The sequence below is a fragment of the Sciurus carolinensis genome, chromosome 1 (genome assembly GCF_902686445.1).
Source record: "Sciurus carolinensis chromosome 1, mSciCar1.2, whole genome shotgun sequence".
Taxonomy (NCBI): domain Eukaryota; kingdom Metazoa; phylum Chordata; class Mammalia; order Rodentia; family Sciuridae; genus Sciurus; species Sciurus carolinensis.
In genome coordinates this window covers 202,965,064-202,990,863 of record NC_062213.1, presented here as the reverse complement: position 1 = coordinate 202,990,863, position 25,800 = coordinate 202,965,064, and the positions used below count along the sequence as shown (strand labels likewise).

At 53.8% G+C, this 25,800-nt stretch overlaps 1 protein-coding gene and 1 pseudogene across 1 annotated transcript; both read right to left on the bottom strand.

Annotated features, from left to right (window-relative positions):
• Positions 1-1,494: 1,494 nt before the first annotated feature.
• On the bottom strand, positions 1,495-19,062 carry LOC124967206 (solute carrier family 2, facilitated glucose transporter member 7-like). Its single transcript, XM_047529321.1, has 12 exons — positions 18,802-19,062; positions 18,128-18,226; positions 15,681-15,841; positions 12,921-13,045; positions 11,701-11,853; positions 9,640-9,765; positions 9,170-9,360; positions 7,865-7,975; positions 6,558-6,659; positions 3,879-3,954; positions 2,096-2,223; positions 1,495-1,716 (listed from the first exon to the last, which is right to left on the bottom strand). The coding sequence occupies exons 1-12, from the start codon at positions 19,060-19,062 to the stop codon at positions 1,495-1,497; spliced, it is 1,755 nt and encodes a 584-aa protein (XP_047385277.1).
• Positions 19,063-22,922: 3,860 nt separating this feature from the next.
• Positions 22,923-25,476, bottom strand: LOC124967138 (prostaglandin reductase 3-like; annotated as a pseudogene).
• Between the last annotated feature and the right edge of the window lie 324 nt (positions 25,477-25,800).

Genomic DNA, 25,800 nt, shown 5'->3' with positions numbered 1-25,800 from the left:
GCCACATGGTCCAAGGGCCATACCTTGGACCTTCTGAAGATTCTGTCCTGGGCCCTGGTGCTATACAGATTCACAGGAGGAGAATGATCCATGGGAGGACCCTGGAAGGAGCATGCTGGGGTCTCAGTCACTAGATGCATTTAATCATGAAACCCATCCCTGACGTTTGTAAAAGCATGTACACCTGCTATGGTTAGAGACATGGGAAATGAAGGTAAAAGACGGAGAAACTTACTAGCCCAAGGACTAGGATATGGTTTGAGTCTTAAATATCCCCCAAAGGTTCATGCGTAGAAGGCTTCATCCTCAGCTCACGGTCTACTGGAGATGGTGGAGACTTAGGAGGTGGGGTCTAGAGGAAGGAAGGTCACTGGGGGTGTGACCTTGAAGGGGATATGGAGACCTTGGTACCTTCTCTTTCTCTCTGTGCTTCTTGGTCACCAGATGTGAGCGTATGTGCCCTATCCAATGCTCCCCACCATGACATGCTGTCTGGCCACAGTCCCCAAAGCAATGGAGTCAACATACCGTGGACTGAAACGTATGAAACCATGAGCCCAAATAAACCTTTCTGCCTTTTAAGTTGTTTGTCTCAGGTATTTTGTAATAGGGACAGAAAATTGACTAACAGACTAGAATAGGTGAAAAGGCTGGGATCTATAGAAAGATCTTGTGGTTTTAAACTATTCATGCAAATTCTTTGACACTCCTGTGTTTAAAGATTCAGCCTAATTCTACCCCCTACCAACATGGGCAGGAGTTGGTGACCAGTTAGCTGATGGAACTGATGTTATGTGACTTTCAAAGACAGCGGTGTGGGGTTGGGGTGGAGGGAAGCCTTTAGATTATTGGGGGCTCTGGAAGGAGATTGTGGGACCCTAGACTCGCCTTGTTCTTCCTCCTGGATCATGATGTAAGCGGTTTGCTCTACCCCATCATGATGTGCCATGTCACCCTTACAAGAGGTCAAAGTCATGGGGATACCCTTTCTTGGACTAGAAACTCCAGAACTGTAAGACAAAATAAAGCTCCCTTCTCCCTTTTTTGCAGTATCAGCAACTGAACCCAAGGTCTCCTGCATACTAGGCAACTGTTCTGCCACTGACCTACACCCCTACCCCAATCTATTCTCTTTTTAAGTTAATTCCCTTGGGTATTTTGTTACAGTAACCTGAAGCTGACCAATACATTGAACTTGGAAAGTTTTACTTCAAAATAAAAATGCATCCATTCATCATTTAAATTTGGGAGCCAATGTAGAACCAGAGAATTGAATCCTGCCAATCAATATTCACATGCCCGCCCATCGCCATTCCGCCCAGCATTAGCTTTGGAAGCCGACCACTTCTTAACAAATGATGACCATGTTCTCCAAAGTCGTCCAGTTGCCATGGGGCACAAAGAGTTACACCTCCCGGGGGGCCTGGGGCAGGAAGATCCCTTTCTCAGAGAGGGAAGCCTAGAATATGGGCACATGGGGGACACACAGAGCCACTAGAGGGAGGTCTCCTTGGCAGGCACAGAGGGTACGTGAGGCCCAACCCCAGCTGCTTCTTCTGTGATCTCTGGAATCTCCACTCCATTTCTCTTGGCGAAAATATGGTTTATCTCCACAAACGTCCTCCCCTTGGTCTCAGGAATAACCACATAGATGTAAACCGCAGTGAGGAGGCAGAGGCCAGCAAAGACCAGGAAACTGTAGGCTCCGATGGTCTCCTAGACCAGGAAGAAGACAGGAGGGGGCAGAGAGGGATGGGGACTCAGGCCTCTGAGTAATAAGGCAGTTTCTCGATGGCCATTTTGTTCCTAGAGGAGTCAAATAGTGAGAAAGGGGTCCCTCCCAACGCTGGAGAGGAGACCGCAGTCTTGGGACAATAGTGACCTTGCAGTCTCTGGGCTCTTCCCCTGTTGGGAATGTAGAGCTGGTGTGCATCTCGGAAAGCAGACCAAGGGCGTGTTAGAGCCGCCAGAGGCCTCACCGTGCTGAATGCGCAGGTGTTCTTGGTAGAAGAGGGACCACTCCCCGCTCACTGGCGCCCCTCCGCCCCCCAGGTGGGACAGGGTGGCTTGCACATGCGGAGAAGGGGCCGCTCACCTGGATGGACGGGAACACCAAGCCCACGACGAAGTTGGTGAGCCAGTGCACAGCCCCGTCCACCGTGAGCGCGGCCGGCCGGGAGGACTGCAGGAAGATCTCCATCCTCACCACCGAGGGGACAGGACCTGGAGCGCACGGCGGCCACAGGGGAGAAGGGCACCATTAGGGCAGAAGCTGAACCGGCCTGTAGTTGGCGTGGGGAGCCTGGGATTTCCTGTCCACGGCTGTGTCCTCAGAGCCAACTGTCCCAGCCAAAGGTGGCAGCAGTGCAGTGGACAGAAAGCTGCTCAGGCCTGATTCTCTCCAAGCACCTGCTCTTGGCGGCTCCTCTGAGTCCCCGGCCGGTGGCTCCAGCGCCTGGGCCCGGCCGTGCTGCCCTCTTGTGGCGCGTGTGGGAATGGCAGCGCCTGCCAGTCACCTTGTCCTGGCGTCGGTCTTTTTCTGTCCTGCTTCATATCACCCCCTGAAGGAGCCTTGTCCCAAACGTCTAAAGCCATATTTTCTCCTGATCGCCACCTCCATGAAAATGTAACATCACAGACCTCCCATCTATCTGTTCATGTCCTGTATGGACGCCTGTGGCTTTGCACACAAGAGGAGGAGGAGGGCTCTGCCCTCTTCCAACAGGGTTCCCTGGCCAGGGAGTGGGGAGATGGAATGGTCCCGCTGAAGATGCACAGACCCAGGGGACAGACCAGGAGAGGAATTCAAAGCCCCAGAATAAAGGTGCGCTTGGGACTCAGGGGGCCTCTTTCTTGGGGATCTGCTCTCCAAAGGGGGTACAGGTAAGGGAGGTTATCTGTTGGGACCTGCTGGAATGTCAAATCAGCCCTAAAGCTGATCTCCTGTGGGTCACAGAGGAGGAGCCCCAGGCCACCTCAGGTAGGGATGGGCAGAAGGGCCTGCAACCAAGGTGGGCCGCACACGCCAGCACCTTCTCCACCAGGCACCCCTGTCTCTAGCTTTGAGATGCATGGGGGGCTTCCTGCCAAACACCTCACTTCTCCAACACCCCTACGCACCACTGTGTGGGCCTCGCTACTGTGCAGCTCCAGGCCTGGCCCAGACAGTCTCGGTGGGGCCTCCCTGGAAGTGTGTCCAAAGGCTTAGTGCCTGCGTTTTGATTTATGGAGGGAGCCTCCCAAATGAAGACCTGTGGGGCATGTTGCTACGGTCTTGGGAGGTGTGTTTCCTCAGGCTCTATTCTTAGGAGGACACACAGGAATGATGCCTGGAGGCTCCAAGGCTGCCCAAGGGATTGGCCCACATGGGGGCTGAAGCTCTTGGCCTGCAGACCTGGGGTTGCAGCAGCGTGAGGTTGCAGCTGGGGGTCAGCGGGGAGCAAAGACAGGTGAGCTGGGGGTGGGCTTGGAGGCAAGTGGCATATGGAGGACTTGGACAAGTGCCAGGGTGCCCCTGGGATCTGGCTGGTGGGAGTTCCCTCTGCACAGGCTCCTCTCCCTGTTGGGTGCTGGCCCTGGGTCTGGGTACCTCTGGGAGCCAGCTGCACATTTGTGAGGCACTGGTCTGAGTGAGATACTGGCTGGCACTGGTAAATGTTTGCTGAATGAATAAATGTGAAGTGGAATGGCCATCAAGGAAAAGGGAATCGAGTGGGGCCTTGCAGAATGGGTGGGTCTGGACAGGAAGAGAGGGGAGTGGTGGAGGGAACTCACAACCATCGTGAATCCAGGATCTGTTCATTCAGCAAGCAGTCAGTGAGCACCCGCTGCGGCCCAGCCCTAGAGGTGGCGGGGGCAGAGAAGGTGCCAGTACTCACTGGGCCCGATGGAATGTCCCGCGATGTAGGCGAAGATGCAGACGACGCTCAGGTAAGACAGCTCTGGGACGGTGCTCTGTGGGACGAGGTGGGTTGTGTGGGTGGAGAGGACCTCAGGCCAAGAACCCCCTGTGCACATGCGCACCTGCCACAGGGAGGGGTCACACCTGGGATCCTTGCCCTCAAGGGTTCTGTGGGGAGAACAAGGACAGGTGCAGAGCAGCCTGGCTCAGGACGCTGCCCAAACCTTACCTCAGCCATGGGATCCGAGGCACAACCTGCCCTTGATGAACTTTTTTGGCACTTTTTTGGCACCACAATTTTTGGCACTTTACAATTTTTTTTTTTTTTTTTTCTGGTGCTGGGGATTGAACCCAGGGCCTTGTGCATGCAAGGCAAGCACTCTACCCACCGAGCTATCTCCCCAGCCCACAAATATTATTTAAAAATGTTTTTAGGGCTGGGGAGATAGCTCAGCTGGTAGAGTGCTTGCCTTGCAAGCACAAGGTCCTGAGTTCGATCCCCAGTACTGTAAAAAAACAAAACAAAAAAAAATTAAAAAAAAATTTTAGTTGTAGATGGACATAATAACTTTATTTATTTTTTATGTGAGGATCGAACCCAGGGCCTCACACGTACCAGGCCAGTGCTCTTCCACTGAGCCACAACCCCAGGCCCCTTCAGAGTGAGGAAGTCATTGTCCCAATCCTACCAATGTGGACAGAGAGCCCTGAGCGCAGACCATGAGGACCTTGGCCACTTGGTGGAGCAGGGGCCTCTCACGGGATCCGGTGTGGAGGCTGGGATTCTGACTCACTTGAGTGGTATGTGGAACCGCTCTGAGGAGCACCCGCGCCAGGGGGCGCCTGCAGACCACCCCTCGCTCTGATCTCTTAAGGAATGGCTGACACTAAACCAGATTAACGGGCTGTAACCAAACGAAGCCGGGAGCCCCACGCCACCTGGCTGGCTGACTCTAAGCATCATTAGGAGAACTGCTGCCAGGGAGGCGGGGGCAGCAGAGCCCGACGACATGGTGGATGTCCGCCGAAGCCTCTGAGCAGAGGAGGGACAGGACGGGACTGGTTTTCAACAGGAATGACGGTGGGGTGGTGGGCCGCAGGCAGTGGGGGCCCCTCAGAACCTTGAGCTAAAGAGGAAGGAAGCCAGGCGCATGCTCGCCCGCCATCCTCCCAACTCAGGGGCTGAGGCGGGAGGAGAGCAGTTCCAGGCCAGCCTGGGCCACTGGGTGAGACCCTGTCTCAAAATAAACTACGAGGAGCGCTGGAGAAGTAGCAGCGTGACCAAGGCCCCTCGTGCGGCACAGATAAATAAATAATAAAGAAACCGGAGGGGGCGGCTGGGGGCTGGCCCCACGGTGGGAAGTACACAGACGCTGGTAGGTTTTCAGGGGGAGCGGACAGGACTGGCCACGAGGTGGACAGAAAGGTGAAAGGGCGGGTTGCTGGGGACATCGCCAAGGTTCCTGAGGGGCGGGCAACGATCTCTGCAGACGGCCTTAGGCTCTGTTACCTCCTTTCCTTCTCCTCCACTCCCTAAATGTGCTTAACCAGGGTGCTTAACCGCTGACCTACATCCCCAGACCTTTTATTTATTTATTTAAAATAATTTTTTTAGTTGTTGATGGACACCATACCTTTATTTTATTTATTTTTATGTGGTGCTGAGGATCAGACCCAGTGCCTCCCATGTGCTAGGCAAGCCCTCTACCCCTGAGCTACAATCCCAGTCCTTATTTTGAGACAGGATCTCACTAAGTTGCTTAGGGCCTGTGTTGCCGAGGCTGGTCTCCAACTTGCAATCCTCCGGCCTCAGCCTCCCAAGTTGCTGGGATTACAGGTGTGTGCCATGGCACCGGCTACCTTATGTACTCGCATAACTTCCATAGAACACAGCTAATTAATGTATTCCGAGAGAATTACAAACTGAAGGATGCGTTCCTTAAATCGGGCTGTGTTTTACTCTTGCTGCGATGTCGTCCCCAAGTACTTTCTAGCCCTTCCTGTGACTGTTTCCTTTCCAGGTTCAGCGAATCACGTCCCCAAGATATTTTGAATACTAGAGAGTGACGTAGCTCTTTGCATTTGGCAGAACCCCAGGATGGTTGCTCTGCCCGGGGTGGCCCTGGGGGACTGCCTTCAGAACAGTCAGCCTGAGCTTGTGCTGGAACCTGGTCCCCCTCCTCAGTCCCTCCCCGAGACTCTGATTGGTCTCGCGTGCTGTTCCTGCTCCCGTGGGGGCTGCTTTATCTTCTGTCACCGTGTCCTAGTGTGGAGCACAGCTGCTTCCTCCCCCCATCCACCGCCCTGGGTCACCTGCTCTCCAATGGATGACGTCCGGCCTCATCTCTCCTGCATCATTACGTGGGTGTTTGCCAGCGCATTGCGCCTGGATGTTTAGTACTGACATGCACATTCCATGTTAAATTGTCCTCTTCCAGTTAAGACACCCTGCGGAGTGACTTGATTTTGTGTAGGAGGTGGGGAGTGATCCTCCATGAACTTCCTCCCAGGATGGGCTGTACAATCCTTGTCCATGGAGGGGCCGAGCAGTGGGAGAGGGCTGAGCCCACCGCGGGGTCTGACCGGGCTTGTTGTGCTTTGGAACCTCCCACCCGCGCCCTGGTCCCCCACCCGCCGGACAGGAAAGGGGCCAGACCTGGAAGACGAGCGCCAGAGTCAGCACCAGGCAGGCGGAGCCGCAGATGCCATAGCCCGCCAGCAGGAGGAGCCGCCTCCCCAGCCGCTCCACGGTGCCCGCCTGCGGGGAAGCCAGTGAGGGATGCCCGGTCCCTGCCAGCGGACCCAGCCCCCTCTTAGCAGCCGCTCACTCGGTGCGAGCGCCCTCCCCGCCCCGACTCCTCTGCAGACCCGTGGATCTCGCTCCCTGCTCTCCTCCCCGTCTCGCCAGGCACATTTCCTAATTTCTGCATTCGATGCTTTGACACCTGGGGCCTCGCTCGGGAGGGACTGCCCCTCCCTCGTTAGTTCCTGGAGGTCGCAGCCTCTCCGATTCACCGAGAATGATGGGGGAGGGGGAGGTGTGCAAACCAAAGCTGAAGCCCTTCCTCAGGCTGAGCTCCCTGCTTCCCACCCTTTTCCCTCTGGGGCAGGATCTACTTTGCATCCTCAAGATAAACAGCCCTAATTGGGCCTTCTTCCCCATCACCCTGCCTGGAGAAACCCAAGCTGGAAAAAGAGCTTTGTATGTCCCTGGAGGGGCAGTGCGTAGTGTGACCCGGCACAGAAGGCGAAGCTGGCCTTTCTAACTTCTTCTGTAGGAGACTCAGGCTGCCGTTGTGCTCCTGTCTGGCCTCCTGAAGGGCAGTGGTAACCTGTTTGCTGAGTCAAGTGACCACGCAGGACTTGGTGCTGAACCAGGGCAGGGATTTGCCCTCCTACCAGCCTCTCTTCCTGTGGTCCTGAACTTCTCCCTCCTGCCATTCTAAATCCCCTGAGACTGGGGCTAGCTCTGGGGAAATACAAATAAGCAATAAATAACTTTCTAAAAACGACTCAAGAAATAGGAATAAAACCATCAGGGACTAGTCTAAATTAAGGAATGTCATATCCTCTATTTGAGCCAGGACACTTGTATCCGGTCACTTTTGGTTGTCTGTTTTGGTGCTGGGGATCCAACCTAGATCCTGGATCCAGGAGGCAAGCATGCTGCCATAGAATGCTTTTGTAATGCAGCATATCAAGGCATTACAGTTTCAATATTAGTATCCAGTTTCAATATTCATCTCTGAAATGACAGGATTGCCATCAAAAACGGTGCCTGCGTGAGAATAGCAGGTATTGCAATATTACAAAGAAGGACACTTGGGTTGCCTGGTTAAGGTCACTCAGGTCGTTAATATGTGAACATGGACACCAGCACTCTGCTGACCCTGTGGGGCTCCCGTCTGCTGCAGGGCACTGCTTACACACCCCGAACTGGAAGTCCGCTTCCCAGTCACTCACCGAGATAATGGTCATCACCATGTTGACGACGCCCGCGCCCAGGGTTATGTACTGGGTGTGCGCGGCCTCCACGCCAGCGGATGTGTAGATGGTGTCTGCGTAGTAGTTGATCTAGAACACAAACTCAGGGTTGTGGGGAGGGGCCTGAGACCCAGACCGCTGGCTCCACTTTCTTGCCTCAAGCAACAAACAGTCCTGAAAGTCTGGATTGGGGACACGGGGACAGGAAAGAGACAGCGGGTGGTGGTGGAGTCAGGACTCCTGGGATGGAGCCTGGCTGAACCCTTCCCTGAGCCCAGGTTCTGCACCTGTAAGATGGGACGGACCACAAGCACCTCTGGCACGTCTCCCCGCGTTCCTTTGCTGTTCTATAAGCGCAGACCACATGCAACGACTTCTCGTCTCTTATTTTGGGCCAAGCCAACTGTGAGTTCAGCTTGTCTGTCTGTGGCTGAGCAGGAGACGCCTGCCCATCGAGCCCCCAGGTTGTTGACACAAAGGGCACTTCCGAAGACTCTCATGTGGGTCCCCACTTGGTGGCTCCTGCCTGTGTTGTTTACTTCTCCCTTGATCACTTGCTAAACACCTCGAATCCTGAAGGACCAAAGACACTGCCCTTGAACATCGACTGGGTCTCCCGCCAACCTCTGACGGTGGGTCTACAAGCGACCCTCTTCAGATCTCTGCCCTTCCCTCCACACCATGGATAGTTACAGCTTCAGCAAAAGAAGCATGTCCACAGAGAGCAAAGCCACATGGTCACTGCCCAGTGACTTCCAGGCTGCCCCTGACCCAGGCTGGAGCCTGGGAGTGGGAGCAGAGTGCTGGCTGATCTCTTCCTCGGAAGGGAAAGAACTACGCGCAGGCGCATTTTCTCTTAGAGACTGAGAAGCAAAGGAAAAAGTTCTATGGCACGGAAAAACAAAGCTGCCAGTGGGGAGAGGTGGAAGTAGAGGGCAGAGAGCTGCTCTTCCCTCTGGGGCTGCTCCTGGGGCCCTGCTGCCTGGCTGACCCTCTTTGGTGGCGCCACCTTCTGTAAGTGAAGTCTGACTTTGCTTTATCTCTCTCCAGGGGGTCTGCTTACTGGCAAAGCCCTGGTGCCAGAGAGCGGCTGTCCCTCCCAGAGCCGGACTCATCCCTCCATCCCCCGGGAGGCCCGACAGAGCTCTGCACGTGGTAATTACAAAGCCCTCCTGGGCATCCTGTGACTGGCGAGCTTCCTTCCATCAGAATGGCCTGCGAGGGCCGGAAGTCCCTGGAGAAGGCGGCAGACCGCCCCCCGCCCCGCCCCGCAGGCCCGCGCACCGCGTTGATCCCCGACAGCTGCTGGCCGGCCATGAGCACCACGATGGAGACGAGCTGCCAGCGCAGGGCCCGGAAGGTGAACAGGCTGAGCACTGACAGGCGGCCCGCGGCCCGCTCCTCGCGCTCCTCCGCCCGCATGTCCTCCATCTCGGCCTCCACGTCGGCGCCGCGACCTCGCAGCCTCCCCAGCGCTGCGGAGCAGACCCACCGCGCGGGCTCACTGCGCGGCGCCCCAGGCTTCGGGGCCCGGGGGACGTCCGCACCCGGCCCACTCTGGGCTCCCCGTTCCCGGCTTTGCACCTCAACCGGGTCCCCAGCAAGGTAGCCGCGTCCCAGTTGCCACCCTGCGCGGGGCTCAAGCTCGGATCCACCGGTGACCCAGACCCCAACCGTTCTGAGCGCTCTGAGCTGAGGGGGAAGGCATTTGGGGGCGCGAGCGCGGGAGGGGGAAGCAGCCTCTCTCCTCCTACCTTGCCGCGTGGCCTCCTCGTCTCCTTTCTGAATCAGGGTGTAGCGGGGGCTCTCCGGGAAGAAGGGCAGAGAGAGGAGCTGAAGCAGCGCGGGCGCCCCCGTGAGAGCCAAGAGCACCGGCCAGCCTGAAAGCAGCCAACGCGGGACCATGACGCTGGACCAGGCCGCCCAGGGCCACATGACCCCAGCCGGCCTCATGGCTCACCCCGCCTCTGTGCGGTGCCTCTGCCCTGGAAGAAGCAGGGACCATGGGCAAGTCCTTGCCAACAGGTGGCTGCCACGGGACCCACACACAAAGGGGTTCCATATTAAGAATGGAGAAAATGATCACAATTGAAAAAACCTGAGTTTTAGTCATTCAAATCATTCTAGAAATCATGTCCTATTTCTAGGATATGATCTGAAAATTTGAGCCCTAGAGAAAATGCACCTACATCATTTCCCTAACTTTACGGCTGGAAGTGGCATAATCTCTAGGCCTGGAGGCTGTGGCTAGGTGGATGGACCCAGTGCTGGGCCTGTGGCTGCCCCTTGCCAGGGTTTGGGTCAAGGAAGGGGTACTGAGTTCCACAATGTGAGTAGGGTCCCCACCGCCTCCCCACTGGCTGCCTCCCATGTGCATGAGTTATTTTAACTCTCTGAGCCTTGGTTTGTTTGTTTTTGTTTTTGTTTTCTTACCAGTAAAATAAAGATGGTGATAATACCATTGATAAAGTGAGGAGTGGGGTGGGCGAAAGTCAACCCTGCAGGGTGTCCAACCCTGGCAATGGGACCTAATTGATATTTTCCCCTGCAGTATTGGGGACTGAACCCCGGGGGCACTCCACCACTGTGCTATATCTCCTGCTCTTTCTAACATAAAAAAAAAAATTGTTGCTAAGTTTCCCAGGTCGCCTGGAACTTTTGATCTTCCTGCCTCAGCCTCCAGAGCTGCTAGGAACAGGCGTGCACCATTGCTCTAATTAGTGTTTAATTTTCAGCTGCAGGGGGTGGTTTGGGGATCACTACTAATGATCTAATGGTCCTCCATCCATCCCCCTCACTGACTTCTTAGTCTGAGTTCCTTCAAGATACTGTGGACAGCTGGGCCTGGTGGTGCATGCCTGTATTCCCAGCAGCTCAGGAAGCTGAATTCAGGAGGACCAAGGGTTCAAAGTCAGCCTCAGCAACTTAGTGAGACCCTAAGCAACTCAGCCAGACCCTGTCTCTAAATAAAATACAAAAGAGGGTTGGGGATGTGGCTCAGTGGTAAAGGGCCCCTGGGTTTAATTCCTGGTACCAAACAAAACAAAACAAAAATAAACTACTGCGGAGATTACAAAGACAAAGATCCATGGACTCGGGTAGCTCAGTGGGAGAGCGCTTGCTTAGCATGCATGTGGCCCTGAGTTCAATCCCCAGTACCGGAAAAAAAAAAAAAAAAAAAGTGTGGATCTTGTGTGATCTGGGTCATTTGAAAGGCTTGTAAAGAGGCTCCACCCTGTTCAGGGCTGCAGACTGGCTTGCCTTCTAGCCTGTTCACTGGTGCCTTCTCTGGTCTACCCGCCCCATGACGGTATCTATTTTTTTCCTTCTCTCAGACTTCAGCCGTGCTCCCCCACCATCCACCATCACACTCAGGCAATGACCTTGTCTCCTAGTTCCCTGAGAAAACCGAAGCCACCAGGAGAAGAGGTCTACCTGCAGGCACTTCGCAGTCCTGGGGCTGCACACTGAGCACCAGCTCCCTCCCTGTGGCACTATTCCTATAGCTGTCGAATATGCTGATATTTTTCCCAGCTTGGGAAGAATCTCTGGAGCGCGCTTCCCCTCCTAGTCACCGCTCAGCTTTTCTCCTGCCTTTTATAGCAAAACTTTGGTTGGTCTCTGAGCCTCTCCTCTCACTCCCAAGCACAGCCTGTCTCCATCACTCACTGATGCTGCCTAGAGGGTCATCTGTGTCCACTAGCTGTATATTGCTCAACCCAAAGGTCACTCTCCAGGCCTCTTCTGACCTGGCCCTTTAGGAACATCGGGCTCAGGACCCTTGAGGCGCCAACTCTCTGCAAGCTGCTGATTACCTGTGGCATTGCCCAGGATGGCCTGCAGGCTGAAGATCTGGGCCAGGAAGATCCCAATGATGACGAACATCTCAGTCATTGTTCCCAGTGTGCCTCTCAGGTTCTTGGGAGCCAGTTCTCCCAGGTACATCGGAAGCGCACTGTAGGAGATGCCTGGCTCAAGCAAAGTGAAAGTCAAGGCGGGCTGAGGTCAGCGCCCAGTCTCAAGAGATGCGGGGCCTGAGACAGGCGTCACACCTCTGAGGCTGAGCTGGAAATAGGCCAGTTTTGATTCTTTTCTTTCCCTCCCTCCCTCCCACCCACCTTCCTTCCTTCCTCTGTTGGTGCTCAGGGATGCTCTACCACTGAGCCCCTTTTTATTTTTTATTTTGAGACAGTCTTGCTAAGTTACCCAGGCTGGCCTCAAACTTGTGATCCTCCTGCCTTAGTCTCCTTAGTAGCTGGGTTTATAGGCATGTGGCACTGTGCCCAACAAATAAGCCAGTCTTTAGTTTGGAACAAAGTCCCCCCCAAAATCCTTAACTCACTATGGGGACATTCCTAGCATATAGTGGTATAGCTGCCCAGCTGGGACATCTGTTAGAGAATTCTAGGCCTCTGTGTGTTCCCAGGGTGAATAGGTAATTCTTACCTTTACCTAGGACTTATCCTCTTTGTGGGATTGAGATACAACTTTTGCTTTATTTTCCAGTATTTCTAAAGCACATATTTATGTATATATTTTTATATGTATGTTTTTTGTACTGGGAATCAAACCCAGGGCCTTGTGCTTGCAAGGCAAGCACTCTACCAACTGAGCTATCTCCCCAGCCCTGTATTTTTACAGAACTACTGTGGTTAAGAAACCTTGCTGACATTTTTGTAGTTCTTTTGCTTGAAATCCCTATCCTTGGTTTACACTGTACCTCTTCCCTGGGAGATGCCTTATGAACTCTTATTAGTTATTTGTATTTCACAGTAAACTGTGTTTCTAAAGATCCTCCCCTAGAGAACATTTGTTAAGTAAAAGGAAGGCCCTAGAAAGAATGGAGTTTGCAAGGAAGTGGGAATGGAGACAGAGGAGGCCCCAATGGGAACGAGGCAGATAGAGCCAGCAGGCCCGGGTCTGCCACTGCACCTGGCCTTGGCCTGTGGTTTGGAGCATGTCTGAAGGGTTTGGAGCGCCCTTCCCCCTACGGCTGCCCCCATCCAGCTTGGAGCTGCAGCCGCCATCCTGGTACCTGCACAGACTCCCACCAGCATTCGGGAGAGGATGATCAGCTCAAAAGCCTGGGCCACTTTGCTGACTCCCATCAGGATGGCAGGGAGGATGGCAAAGACGTTGTTGATCAGCAGCGTCCCCTTTCTGCAAGACAGCAGTGACCAGATGGAAGGGCTGTCATGCCAGGAGCTCTCTGGACACCAGCTTCTGTGTTCCAGGCTCATCGCTCCAGAGGCTGGGAATGTACTCGAGACTGGGCTGATGGATGGGACTGTGGACTGGAGGCTTCTCCAAATTCATGTTGCAACCTTTAACCACCAGAGTGGGGGTGATTAAGTCAGGAGGGGAGCCCTGGCCATGGGATTAGTGTCCTTATAAGAAAAGAGAGAGAGAAAAAAAAAAAAAAACCCAGCCAGGCCTGGAGGAGCGTAGCTCAGTGGCAGAGTGCTTGCCTAGTGCGTCTGGGGCCTGGGTTCCATGGTGGGGCGTGGGTGGGGCAGAAGAGACAGGCAAGCTCGCTTACTCCCGTGCTCGCTTGCTCTCTCTCCTGTGAGGACACTAGGAAGGCAGGCTTGTGCAAGCCTGGAAGCAGGTTCTCTGCTGGCACCTTGAGCTTGGACCTCCAGCCTTTAGAACTTCGGGAAATCAAAGCCTGTTTTTTCAGTTCCCCTGTCTATGTAATGTCACAGCAGCCCGTGCTGACTAAGAAAGGGGGGAAGGACAGTGAGGCAGGTGCTCGCTTGGGACAAACCTCAGGAAGGAAGATGTGGGGCCAGAGGGGGTGGGGCACATCCTAACTCTCATATCCCTTGGAGGGAGTCAGGGAGAGCTGCCTGAGGACAGGGGGCTTCCTGCCGCTGGCGGAATTCCAGCTGTTGCTGGTGGTTTCCAGACCTGAGGCAATGATTGACAGGAGGGTTGGGTGGGAGATTCCCACAGCAGGTGGGGTGCAGAGTGGGACTAGATGACCTCTAAAACCCTTCGAAGGCTGAAAGCCACCAGCCTGTGACACGGAGGGAAGAAGCAGCTGAAAGTTAGTGCTAAGCTGGATGCACCCTGCAGGTCCCTGCCCCCAGCCCTTCTTCTTGACTCTGCTCCATGTCCCAGACAGACCTGCACCAAGGGCTCCCGTGTCCTCTCACACCCCCTCAGGTTCGGGTTTTGCCAACAAAGGGTGGAGATCAGAAGGAACGTGAGCTCCCCGACTGGCTATTGACTGATCCAGACTGGCACTGGGCATGGGCACTCTCTTCTGTTTCTTTCTCTGTCCGCCTCCGGGAGCTGTTTGCTGCTCCCTCCCGTCTCCTCTTTAGGGCTGTAGGGACTCTGCCTGGCCTTTGTGATTTTCCCACACTCTGCTGCTGCCTTTCAGGGCCCTGATTCATATAGGCGCCCTGAATGATGCAGCTTCGGGGGTGGGACTCTGCCCTGGGAGCAGTCCTGCTGGGGTCCCTGTGACAGTCAGCACTGAGGATGCTCCAGGGGTCCACAGATGTCCAGACCAGATTTCCCTGGCCACTTTTCACTCCGTGGGACGGCCACATCCCCAAGAGAGCGTCCCCTAGGGTTCCTGGAAGCTGGAGGAGAACAACCGGCCTACTCTGGCCCCACCTTTCTCCCACCCTTTCCCTTCCTGACCATAGGAAGCCTGCCGGCCTCAGGGGACTCTGGCGTCAGGACCCCACTGGGCAAGGCCAGCTCCGCCCACCTCCCGGCTCAGGCTCCTCATCTGCAGAACCTCATCTGCACAGAGGAGATCCTCTCCAAGTTTCTTCCACCACCCATGTTCCTGACTTTGGAGTTCAGACGTGGAAGTGGAGGGCAAGCCCGGGCTTCTAGAACAGTCCAGTCGCTCTTGGGGTAGCTGAGAACAGCCCAGTGTGAACTGCGAGAAAGCCTGATCTGTGGCGTAACTGGATTTCACGGAACGCTCTCTCCACTGAGGGCGCAGGAAGGGCGAGGGAAGGGTGCGCTGAGGTTTAGCAGGAGAGGCCCACAGGCCCTGCCTCCAGACACAGATGATCGCCAGCGAGACTTTCTTTTATGCCTGAAACAGCTCCGCCATCTTCTCTCTCCTGTGTGGGTTGGTTTTCACTGGGGCGGTGCACTCCCCCCACACGCTGCCTGGCGAGGCTCGCGGAGTCCAAGTGCAGCCGGGAGTGCCCAGCAGCAGGACCCGGGCACGTGCACTGCCACTGCCCCTTGCCCCGACAAGGCCCTGGGCTCCTGCTCCTCCTTCCCGGGACCTTGACCTGTGCACCTCCCCTTATCTGTGCAGCAGGGTCCGTGCAGCGCCTGGGCTTGGGCAGGAAGGTGAGCGAGTCTGTGTAGCTGAGCAAAGTGCAGACTTGTCTCCACTTCCCAATGAGATGTGAGACCATGGCACGTGGACAGCCTCAGTCTGCTGTCAGGCCTCAGAAGAGTCCGCGGGGAGGCCATGCCAAGAGAGGCTGTGCCCGTTAGACTCGGGGCCGTGCTCACCTGAGTGCAGAGTGGAGCCCACCAACAAGCACCTACCCAACACCTGCTAGAAGTGCTAAGGAGGCACCAAGCTGAGCACCAGGGGAACTTTGCTCTCAAAGCAAGTGAGGGGAGGGAAAGAAATTCCAGAGAAATCCAGGCACTGGCTGGGAGGTCGTGATGTCTATGGCCAAGGGGAGACGTGGTTTCTAATCTCTGGCTTTTCAAGGTCCTGTCGCCTCCCTACCAGGTACAGTCACCAAGAGACAGTGTGATCTGCCAACAGAACTTCAAGTAGGACAGCACATCCTCTGATTACCTGCCACACTTATCAACCAGCAGGCCAACCATCAAAGACCCCAACAAGCCGCCCAGAGGAAACATGGACACCGTGCAAGACCACAGGAGCAGCATGACTCTCTCATCCATGAATATTCCGTGTCGCTCAAAGTAGGTTTCATTATAAAATGACTTCAAGACCTGAAAAACATGACCCGGTCCACAGCCTCAATATCATGCAACTCAAGAGAAAGCACGCCACGGGCCTTCTCAGTGGCCCCTTGCCATCACAATGAGGGGTGTTTCTGTCAGGATCTGTAGGACATTCGTGATTCTCTGCTGGCGTGAGAATAAAATGGTCTGTGTGATGGGGTGAGATGAGAAACCAGTTTGCATGAAAGATTGTTAAAATTCATTATAAACAATTGATTTTTCAGAGCTGTACTCTGCCAGAGGCACTATGGGAAATATGCATACTAATTGTGTGACTTTGGGCAAATTAGATAACAGCGTAAGCCGGAATCTAAGCAGCTATAGGAAGAATTTGTGGGCATTGATTGCAATAAAGTGGTGGCACATTGCCGGACTCAGAAAAGATGATCCAGGGCTGGGCTGCAGCTCAGCAGGCGAGAGCTGTGGGCTCAATCCCCAGTGCTGTGGAAAAGAAAAAAAGTTCCATCGATGGTAAATGTAAGGGATCCCACGAAACCACGGCGGACACAGGAAACCACATAAGGGAGTTTATTAAGCAAACAGAGTGTCTCCCTGAAGGGTAAGAGAGAAAATGAGAGGAAAAGAGAAAGGAAAGAGAAAGGGCATGGGCTAGAGAAAGTGGAAAGCCAGGAGGAGAAAAAAAGCAAGTCAGGGGGAGAGAAAAGCAAGGGAGAAAAGATGGTGGGGTAGCTACCCTTAAGCAGTTGAGTTCCACCAGGCTAACGGGACCAATATCGGAGAAGGACACGTGCAAGCTGACTGATGAACCAATAGCTAGCTAGGATGTTCACAGATTGACAAGTGGTTGGGAGGCGGGGATAATGGCTGCACCAGAAAGGTGGGGGGGGGGAGCAACTTTGTACATTATAGTAATAGAAGTAAACCAATCTCCCTTTCTCTGTGTAATAAATACACATAAGTAACTCCTAAATGTACATATATGCTACTTGTTAATTTATGTATATTAGCATATTAACATATGCCACGCCAACTACTACGGTACCTCCTACAGAGCAGTAGCTACATTTATGACATTTTTTTTTCTTTAAATTAACGCTGGGAATGGAACACAGGGCCTCCCACATGCTAGGTAAGCACTCCCCGCCGATTTCACCCCCAGTCTGATTTCTTTTTCTTGTTGGTACTGGGGATTGAACCCAGGGGTGCTCTACCACTGGCTACCTCTCCAGTCACTTTTTTGGGGGGAGGTACTGGGAATTGAACTCAGGGGCACTCAACCACTGAGCCACATCCCCAGCCCTGTTTTGTATTTTATTTAGAGACAGAGTCTCACTGAGTTGCTTAGCTCCTTGCTGTTGCTGAGGCTGGCTTTGAACTCTGATCCTCCTGCCTCAGCCTCCCGAGCTGCTGGGATTTCAGGCGTGCGCCATGGCCCTGTCTCCAGTCACTCTTATTTACTTTGAGACAGGGTCTTGCTAAGGTGCTGGGACTGGCCTCAGACTTGTGGTCCTCCTGCCTCAGACCTCCTAGTAGGCAGGACTACATGTGCACACTGCTGTCCCCAGCTTGTGGTGACACTGCAGAGCTCAGGCCCCCAGGGGAATGGGACCCGAGGTGCTGGATCCTGTCCTCCTTCAGGGGTGTCTCTTCTGTCCTGCGTTACTGTTCTGCCCTCTCTACATTACCCCCAACAGGATTTGACTGTGACCTCTGTCCTGCTTGACCCCTGGTCACCTGCCACCCAGCTTCATCTCTGCCTCTCCTACGAAGGCGCGTCTGTCCTAACGGTCTGCGCCTCTTTCCACCTGCTTCCTCCTGAGCCCACACCAGCCACGTTGTTGTGTCCGGCTCTCTCCTCTCTGCTCTTGTCAAGGGCATTCAAGTCCTCCACAAGGTCAAAGTCCACGGCCAGTTCTTAGTCCTCCTCGGAACCCATCAGCACACAATGACCCTCTCCCTTGCCTAGCGGAAGGGACACTCTGCCCTCAGGTTCTCTTCCACCTGACAAGGATCCCTTCTCTGTTTCTTTACGTCCCCTGCCTCCAATCTCGGTCTCTAAATGCCAGAGTTCAATTCTTGACCTGTTATCTTCACCATTCCCAGGGCGAGGGCCGTGGAGCTAGGACCCACGGAGACAGGGAGAGAATCCAGGTCCCCAGAATCCCAGCATGCCTAGAAGGGTTGACAGTCTGGGAGGAGGCCCCAGTCACCCCTGGCTCCCAAGGCGGCCAACCACGGAATCCCGGGAGAAGGCCGCTTCCAGAGGAAGGATGGTGGCAGCCTCCCACCTCCCGGCCCCCACCTGCTGCCCACCTTGTGAGGCGTGTTGACCACTGCGATGTTGTAGCCATACTGGAAGGCGGAGCCGAAGGCTGCGCTCAGTGTCGCCAGCACCAGTGTGGGCCGCAGCTGCTGTGGAGACAGGTCCAGTCAGGGACTGCGGGTTGGTCCTTGGGACTGCCGGACCTCTGTGGGTGGGTGAGGAAGGTTTGGTCCAAGGTTCCCTCCACCTTGGACCGGAAGTGGGGTTAGGGGATGCAGGCCATCCTAGGCAGTGGGAGGAAGTGCTGGTGGGGAAGGGGCCCAAGCTGGGGCTCCCCAGAGGTCTAAGGCCGCATCTCTGGTTTCTCAGCACACGTTCGCTTCCTCCCGCAGGCACAGCTGAGCGCCTCCTGCCCTGGCCCTGTCCGAGGCCCGGGGGTGACGTGTGAAGACGGGGTGCTGCGGGGGGACCCTGCAGAGCTCTGCCTCTCTGAAGCTCCGTTTCTAGGGAGGTGAGGAAAGGAGAACGGATAGAAATGGGAAACACACATGCTGATTCCAAACAGTGTCAAGTTGCGAGGACGCTAAAGCAGGAGGACCCCATGGGGCTGGTGGCAGGTACCTCTCTGGGAGGTGCCTGCTGAGCTGAGAGCTGGGTTGGTCCCTGGTGTCCAACAAGAACTAGCGTTCCAGACGGAGGGACCCTAGACAGACCCCGGGACCACCTGCTCATCCTTGGCCAGAACAGGTCCTCGGGAAAGCAAGGCAACCCCCTGAGCTCGTGGCCAGGAGTTTCCATGGCTGCTGCCACATCCAGAGTGGCTGGGGGTGTGGGTGGGGCGGGTGGCCTGCAGCTCAAAGTCCAAGGAGGGTGCAGGGGACTGAGGCTGTGACACCAAGAAACCAGTTGGTCCAGAGCCGGGGTCCTGGACCACCCGCAGCATGCGCCCCTCACCCCGCCTGCGCCGCCAGCTGCCCACAGCCATGAACCCAGTGACAGGTGGAGGGAGAGGGGCAGGATCTGGGCCTGCTTCAGAGGCCACCATCCTGAAGGGCAGGGAACAGGACCTGCCAGGAGGAGAGGGGGCGAGTCCAGCACTGCTCACTCTCCCGAGCCTCTGGAGCTGGACTCAGGCCACGGTGCTGGTGTCTGAGTGGTGGGCCTTGGGAATGGCCGCCTCCGCATGCTGCCCTCTCTGGGCAGGCAACCCCAGTCCTCTTCCCACTAGAAGCGTTTCCAGGATCTTCACCTCCCTCCCAAGACCCCCACACTTGCTGGGAGAGGGACAAGGACAGTATGGTTTCCTGCCATTGCCACTTACCCACTCCCTGGGTGGGGTGGGCGGAGGCGTCCTCCTCCCTGAGCTCTCCATGCTTGTTTAGGTTGGAGGACAGGTGTGCTGCCTCCCAGGTGACCTGAGCCCTGTGCTACACTGGAGCCTGATAAGCCTGCTCTGTCACCTGGGGCTGCCTGGCTTTATGACTCTCTTGTCCTCTGAACCCTGCTGGCTTTCCCCAGGAGTCCTCTCTCCTGGGTCAGGTGGATGAAATAGTGCGTTGATGTAGCCGGTGACGTGCAGCTTTGCATCCACTAAGCCCGGACTGGAAGCTCCCTAGTGGCCCAAAGGAGGCTAATGCTATCTCTAGAAATACCATCTGGAGGCCAGCCTGAGCCAGAGAGAGTGCTGAGCTGTCGGGTGTCAGAGTAGCCAATTACAGCAACAATCAGACCCAATGAAAGTGACAGAAAAGCCTTAATTCTTTCCCGGGATGGTATCAGCAAGAGGCTGGGACTGGAGAGGACAAACTGCTGTTCATTTTCTCCGTGCAGCAGAGTGCAGCAGAGTTTCGGAGACCGCGTCAGGCTGTGGCTGGACCTCGGGGGCTGTTCCTGTGTGGTTTCTCCACATGTGCTTCCTCTGATGCATTTTGGAGGAAAGAGCCACCCCCAATGCAACTTTAGCTGTGTGCGGTGGTACCCAGGGTGAGACTGGAGGAGGATTCCAAGTTCAAGGCCAGTGTGGGCAACTTAGCATGGCTCTATCTCACAAAAAAAAGAGGGGGGCGCTGGGCATGGTGACATGCACCTGTCATTGCAGCTCCTAGGGAGGTTGGGGCAGGATTGCAAATTTTTAAAAATTCATTCTGATTAGTCATACATGACAGTAGAATGCATTTTGACACATTGTACACGAATGGAGCACAACTTCTCATTCCTCTGGCTGTACATAGTGCAGAGTTACACCAGTAGTGTAGTCATGCATGTATATACAGGGTAATAATGTCTGTCTCGTTCTACTGCCCTTCCCACCCACATACCCCCTCCCTTCCCCTCACTCCCCTCTGTCCAATCCAAACTTCCTTCTTTCCTCCCTACTCCTTGCCCCACTATGGATCAGCATTCACTTATCAGAGAAAACGTTTGACCTTTGATTTTTTGGGTTTGGCTTATTTTACTAAGCATGATATTCTCCAGCTCCATCCATTTACGAGCAAATGCCATAATCTCATTCTTCTTTAAGGATGAGTAATATTCCATTGTGTATATGTACCACTTTTCTTTATCCATTCATCTGTTGAAGGGCATCTAGGTTGGTTCCACAGTTTAGCTATTGTGACTGAGCTGCTGTAAACATCAATGTGCCTGTATCGTTGTAATATGCTGATTTTAAGTCCTTTGGGTATAAACCGAGGAGTGGGATAGTTGGGTCAAATGGTGGTTTCATTCCCGGTTTTCTGAGTAACCTCCACACTGCTTTCCAGAGTGGCTGCACCAATTTGCAGTCTCACCAACAATGTATGAGTGTACCTTTTCCCCCACATCCTTGCCAAGTTTTATTGTTGCTTGTATTCTTGATGATTGTCATTTTGACTGGAGTGAGATGAAATCTTAGAGTAGTTTTGATTTACATTCCTCTAATTACTAGAGATGTTGAACATTTTAAAAATATATTTGTTGATTATATTTCTTCTGTAAAGTGTCTGTTCAATTCCTTGGTCTATTTATTGATTGGGTTATTTGGTTTTTGGTGTTAAGTTTTTTGAGTTCTTTATATATCCTGGAGATTATTAGTGCTCTATCTGAGGTGCATGTGGTAAAGATTTTTTCCCATTCTGTAGGCTCTCTCTTCACATTATTGATTGCTTCCTTCACTGAGAAGCTTTTTAGTTTGGATCCATCCATTTATTGATTCTTGATATTTCTTCTTGGGTTTTAGGAGTCTTATTAAGGAAGTCAGGTCCTAAGTTGACATGATGAAGATTTGGGCCTACTTTTTCTTCTATTAGGTGCAGGCCCTCTGTTCTAGTGCCTAAGTCTTTGATCCACTTTGAGTTGAATTTCCTGTAGGGCGAGAGATATTTTTTAAAAATATTTTTTAGTTGTAGATGGACACAATATCTTTATTTATTTATTTTTATGTGGTGCTGAGGATTGAACCCAGTGCCTTATACATGTGAGGCAAGTGCTCTACCACTGAGCCCCAGCCCCAACCCAGAGATAGGGTCTAATTTCATTTTGTTACATATGGGTTTCCAGTTTTCCCAGCAACATTTGTTGAAGAGGCTATCTTTTCTCCGCTGTATGTTTTGGCACCTTTGTGTGATATTTATGTGGGTTTGTCTCTGTGTCTTCTATTTCGTGTGTTTCAATAAAACTTTATTTACAAAAACACTTTACCAGTAATAAAAAAAGCAGCCTGGGAAGATTGGGAATTTCCTAAAATCACTAGATGGCTAGTAACAAAGACAGATTCCCCAAACAGAAATTGAATCTAGACTCCACTTTATTTCTACTATACCACAATGTTTCTATCTCACTTCATAAAGCTTCTCCTGCCCTACAGATGAACTGTGGATTACACTTGTGTTTCTGTGTCAACAAATCACGACTGCTTTCCCTTCTCCTTCAGATGGCTCTTGGTGGCCAGCTGACAACCCTCCGGAGAATCATTCAGGGGAAAGGGACTCTGTTGGTTGCTGCTTCTTTTTCCCTCCTCTGGCAGCCTCACTAGAAAAGGGATCTTCACCATTAAGAACCCCAGAACTTGTGAGAGTCACAAATCCCTTTGGGGGGGGGTCTAAAGAAAACTATGTCTACTTTCCTGAGAAAGAAGGTACATACACAGAAACTTTTACATGAACTTCAGAAGGTCATTAACTCCCTGAATTCCACGTTAAGAACTTCTACTAGGAGGCAAATAGTTCCTTGGGAATCGAAAACACTAGTCCCAGCACCAAAGGGCCTGCAGTAGTGATACCTAATGTCAGTGGGCAGTTGCAGGTCGTCCACTAGCTCAGAGTCAGTGACTGTGAACCCCGAAGGTCAAACCCAGCTACCAGAAGCTAGAGCATAGGCTTCACCTCTGGCAACATGGTGGACGGGCTGACTCAGCCACCCCTACTGCCACACACAGAGACATGCTTGGATGAAGAAGAACATGTGGTTGTTTTAATGCAAGCTTGATTTGAAAAGAAAAGAACAGAAACTCCCACATCCCAGAAGCAAAGCGTAAACTCAAAGAAGCACGGTCAGCTAGAACTGATGCTTCAATGATTTGGAGATTAAAAGATAGACTTTTTTTGTTTTAACCTCTTAGTATGGAGGGAACTTTTACTGGCACGTTTTATTCCAAGGGAGGAGGGGGAGGAGGGAGGGAGGGAGGGCGAGAGAGGGAGGGAGAAGGCGAGAGAGGGAGGGAGGGAGGGAGGGAGGGAGAGATTCATTAACACCTTATTTTTGTTTTAAAAAATATATCCATCACAAACTAAAAATAATTTGATTTGAGTAATTCTCAGGTGTAAAGTGCTCATTTTCTTTCTCCTTTGATTTATGTCATTGTTGTTTTTACAGCTTCCTGTTGACTGAGTGAGGTAATTCAACTACAATTTTTCCAGCATTTTCCCCCACGTACATAATCGACATCCTGGAAAACGGAGTCCAGGCTGTAAACCTGCCCTCTGGGGACAGGTCTCCCAGGTCCACCTCATAGACCAGGACCCCACTGGCATGCAGCTTGAGCAAGTGCCTCGTGGCCGCCTGGTACTTGGAGAGATAATGGTTCAGGAAGAAACCCTGGACGCTGGCAGACTTCTTCAGCAGCTTGGCGGGCAGTGTTGCTGCTTTCACAGGCGAGAGGCCAGTGGGACTTTGGTAGCCAGAGATGAACCCAATCACTATCAAGCGCCCTCTGGTAGCCAAGGCATCTACGGCCAAGTCAAACATGGCTCCCCAACAGATTCCTGGACCACATGGGCCCTCCAGACACTGCTGCTTCGGGATGTTCCCACAGGCTCCGTCCTGTAGTTGAGAGGACGCTCACACCCCACAGATCTCAGAAAAGCGACTTTCCATCAGAAGAGCAGGTTCCAATTACATGGCACTTTGCCTTCTTTGAAAGCTGCACAGCAAACTGGCCCGTCCCCCCAGCTGCAGCTGTCACCAAACTTCCTTCCCTTCTGACTGTTCTCCCAGCTCTTTCAAGCGGATATATGCGGTGGTGCCACTTACCAGCAGGGAGAGATACCGGCTTTCACTGAGGGCACTGGAGTGGCAATGCTGGCTGGCACAACCCTGCACTCTGCAGAGGAACCCGGCGTCACGTAAGCCACAGCCTGGCCACTGAGTGTGCGGCACTGGCAGAGAGGCCCAAGGCCACCACCTCACAATGCCCTCGAAACCTATGTCAAAGGGGGAGCTTTGCCCATGGGGCATAGCGGCCAGCTGCATAGGTGACGCCAGAGGCGTTAATGCCAACAAGCGGGCTCTGGGCAGTCCTGGGGCAGGCTGTCGGCTCACGGAAGTTGGGCTCAACCGAGTCACCACCAGCTTCTGCCTGACTTGAGGGGTGGCAGAGCCCTGGACATCCAGGAAGTAGCGGGCATATGACATGTCCAGTAGGGCCCGAGCCCTGCCATGCACCGCAGGGTGGCAGAGCCCTGGCTTGCCTCTGCTGCTCGGAGTGGGCCGGTGGGTTCTGCAATTTTTCCTTTAAGGTTAAAAGAAAACCCTGTGTGCACAGAACCATGCTGTCAGGCAGGTGCCTTGACTTTGTGTTCGAGAGCCCACTCAGCACAACTCAAAGTGCTTCCTGCCTCCACAGAGGGAGGCAGCCAGCAAGAGCAGCAGCCTGGCTGGGCTCTCCTGAGTGCTCTGGCACAGCTTCTGGAGGCCCACTGTGTTTATCTTCCGGGTCACGGGTCAACGCCAGGGGGGCATCACTTGTGTGTCCCGGGGCTGAGCAGCATGTGGGATGGCAGGCGCAGTGCCAGTTGATGGCGGGGGAGGAAGAGGAACTCGTGTGGGTGAGAGAAACCAGTCTCCTGGCTGCGCAGGTGGGGGGTCAGGACGCCAGCTCTGCTTCCTCGCTCGGTGCCCGTGGTGGCATAGGAGATGGCGTGGGGATGACACGACTGTCTTGCTAACGCTGCGCCACATCAGGCCTCATCCCACAGGTCCTTCCAGAAAGGAAATAGCCACCGCCCTGATGTCCCCTCCCTGTGGTGAGCGACACACTGTCCTCGGGCTGCACAAAGGAAAATCCCTCCAACGTAAAGGGATGACATTTAATCTGCGACTACATCCTTCCTAGATAGCAAAATGCCTTTCTTTTAAAAGGTCCTTTGAGAGTAGATGAGCACTCGATCTTTTCTTTCTATTTTTAGTGGTACTGGGAATTAAGTCCAGGGGTGCTCTACCCCCAAGATGCATGTCCAGACCTTTTCACCTTTTAGTTTAAGACAGGCTCTCTCTAAGTCGCTCAGGCTGGCCTTGAACTTGCCGTCCACCTGCCTCAGCCTCCGGAGTCACTGGGATAACAGGCGCGCACCACTGCTACTGGCTGATCCCTCTCTCTTAACAACCCCCGTCACCAGTGAAAACCATCCTGCCAAGACTCGGCCATTCACACACATTTCCATTCTGATGGTCCCCAAGCATCATCTGGTCTTTGCTTTTCTCTGTAGCCAATGTGGCCGCTAGTGGTCTCCAAACGTTTCCAATTGTGTCCTCATCAGTAAGAACAGCAGTCTCTGAACCTCGGCCGTGAGGGCATCTTTCATCTGAAGTTCTTCAGGTGTGTGCTCCTAAGTGTGAAAGAGTCAAGCAGGGCAGCCAGGGAGGAGGCGGGACCAGCACACCGAGGATCTCAGCGGCAGTCCTTGCCCTGCCTGTCCACCCTGCCTGCACTCGGGGCTCCTCCTGGTTCTGAGGGAGACTCCTGTCTGGTCACAGAGGACAGCAGGGCTGACGGCTGGGTTTTCTTCCAGGGCTCTGACGTATCCCTTATGGGATGGCGTTCCACCTCCCGCTTTGCCCCTCTCCGCTGCACACCCCAGCAGTCTTACAGAAATGGGGGCTTTAACCGGCCTCTGCACACCTGGTTCCTCGAGGGCTCCCCCATCTCGTCTCCAGGACAGCTGAGGTGATTCTCTAGATTGCACATCAGCCGGTGGCCTCCCATCACAGAGTAAAACCTCTAGTCTTCCTGGTGGCTGCCAGGCTGGGGCAGCACCTCCTTCCTGTGACCACTTCCTTTCTGCTCCTGCACCACCTGCCTCCTCACTCCCTGAGCCCTGGCCCACCCTCCCCTTCCCCAGGACCTTTGCATCCACGTCTCTTTTGGGGCTGGTTCCCTCCCTTTAGGCAGAGGGCCCTTCTCCCTGAAAAATAGCAGTTCTCCACCTTCGCCTGTTATGAGATTGTTTTTCTCCACGACAAGGCTGTC

Coding starts and splice junctions, on each gene's coding strand:
- LOC124967206 (XM_047529321.1), bottom strand. CDS start 19,062: ATGGCTGTGGGCAGCTGGCGGCGCAGGCGGGGTGAGGGGCGCATGCTG. Junction 13,046..15,680: donor CTGGTTGATAAGTGTGGCAG/GTAATCAGAGGA, acceptor GCTGTCTTGCAG/AAAGGGGACGCTGCTGATCA. Junction 11,854..12,920: donor GCTGGTGGGAGTCTGTGCAG/GTACCAGGATGG, acceptor TGCTTGAGCCAG/GCATCTCCTACAGTGCGCTT.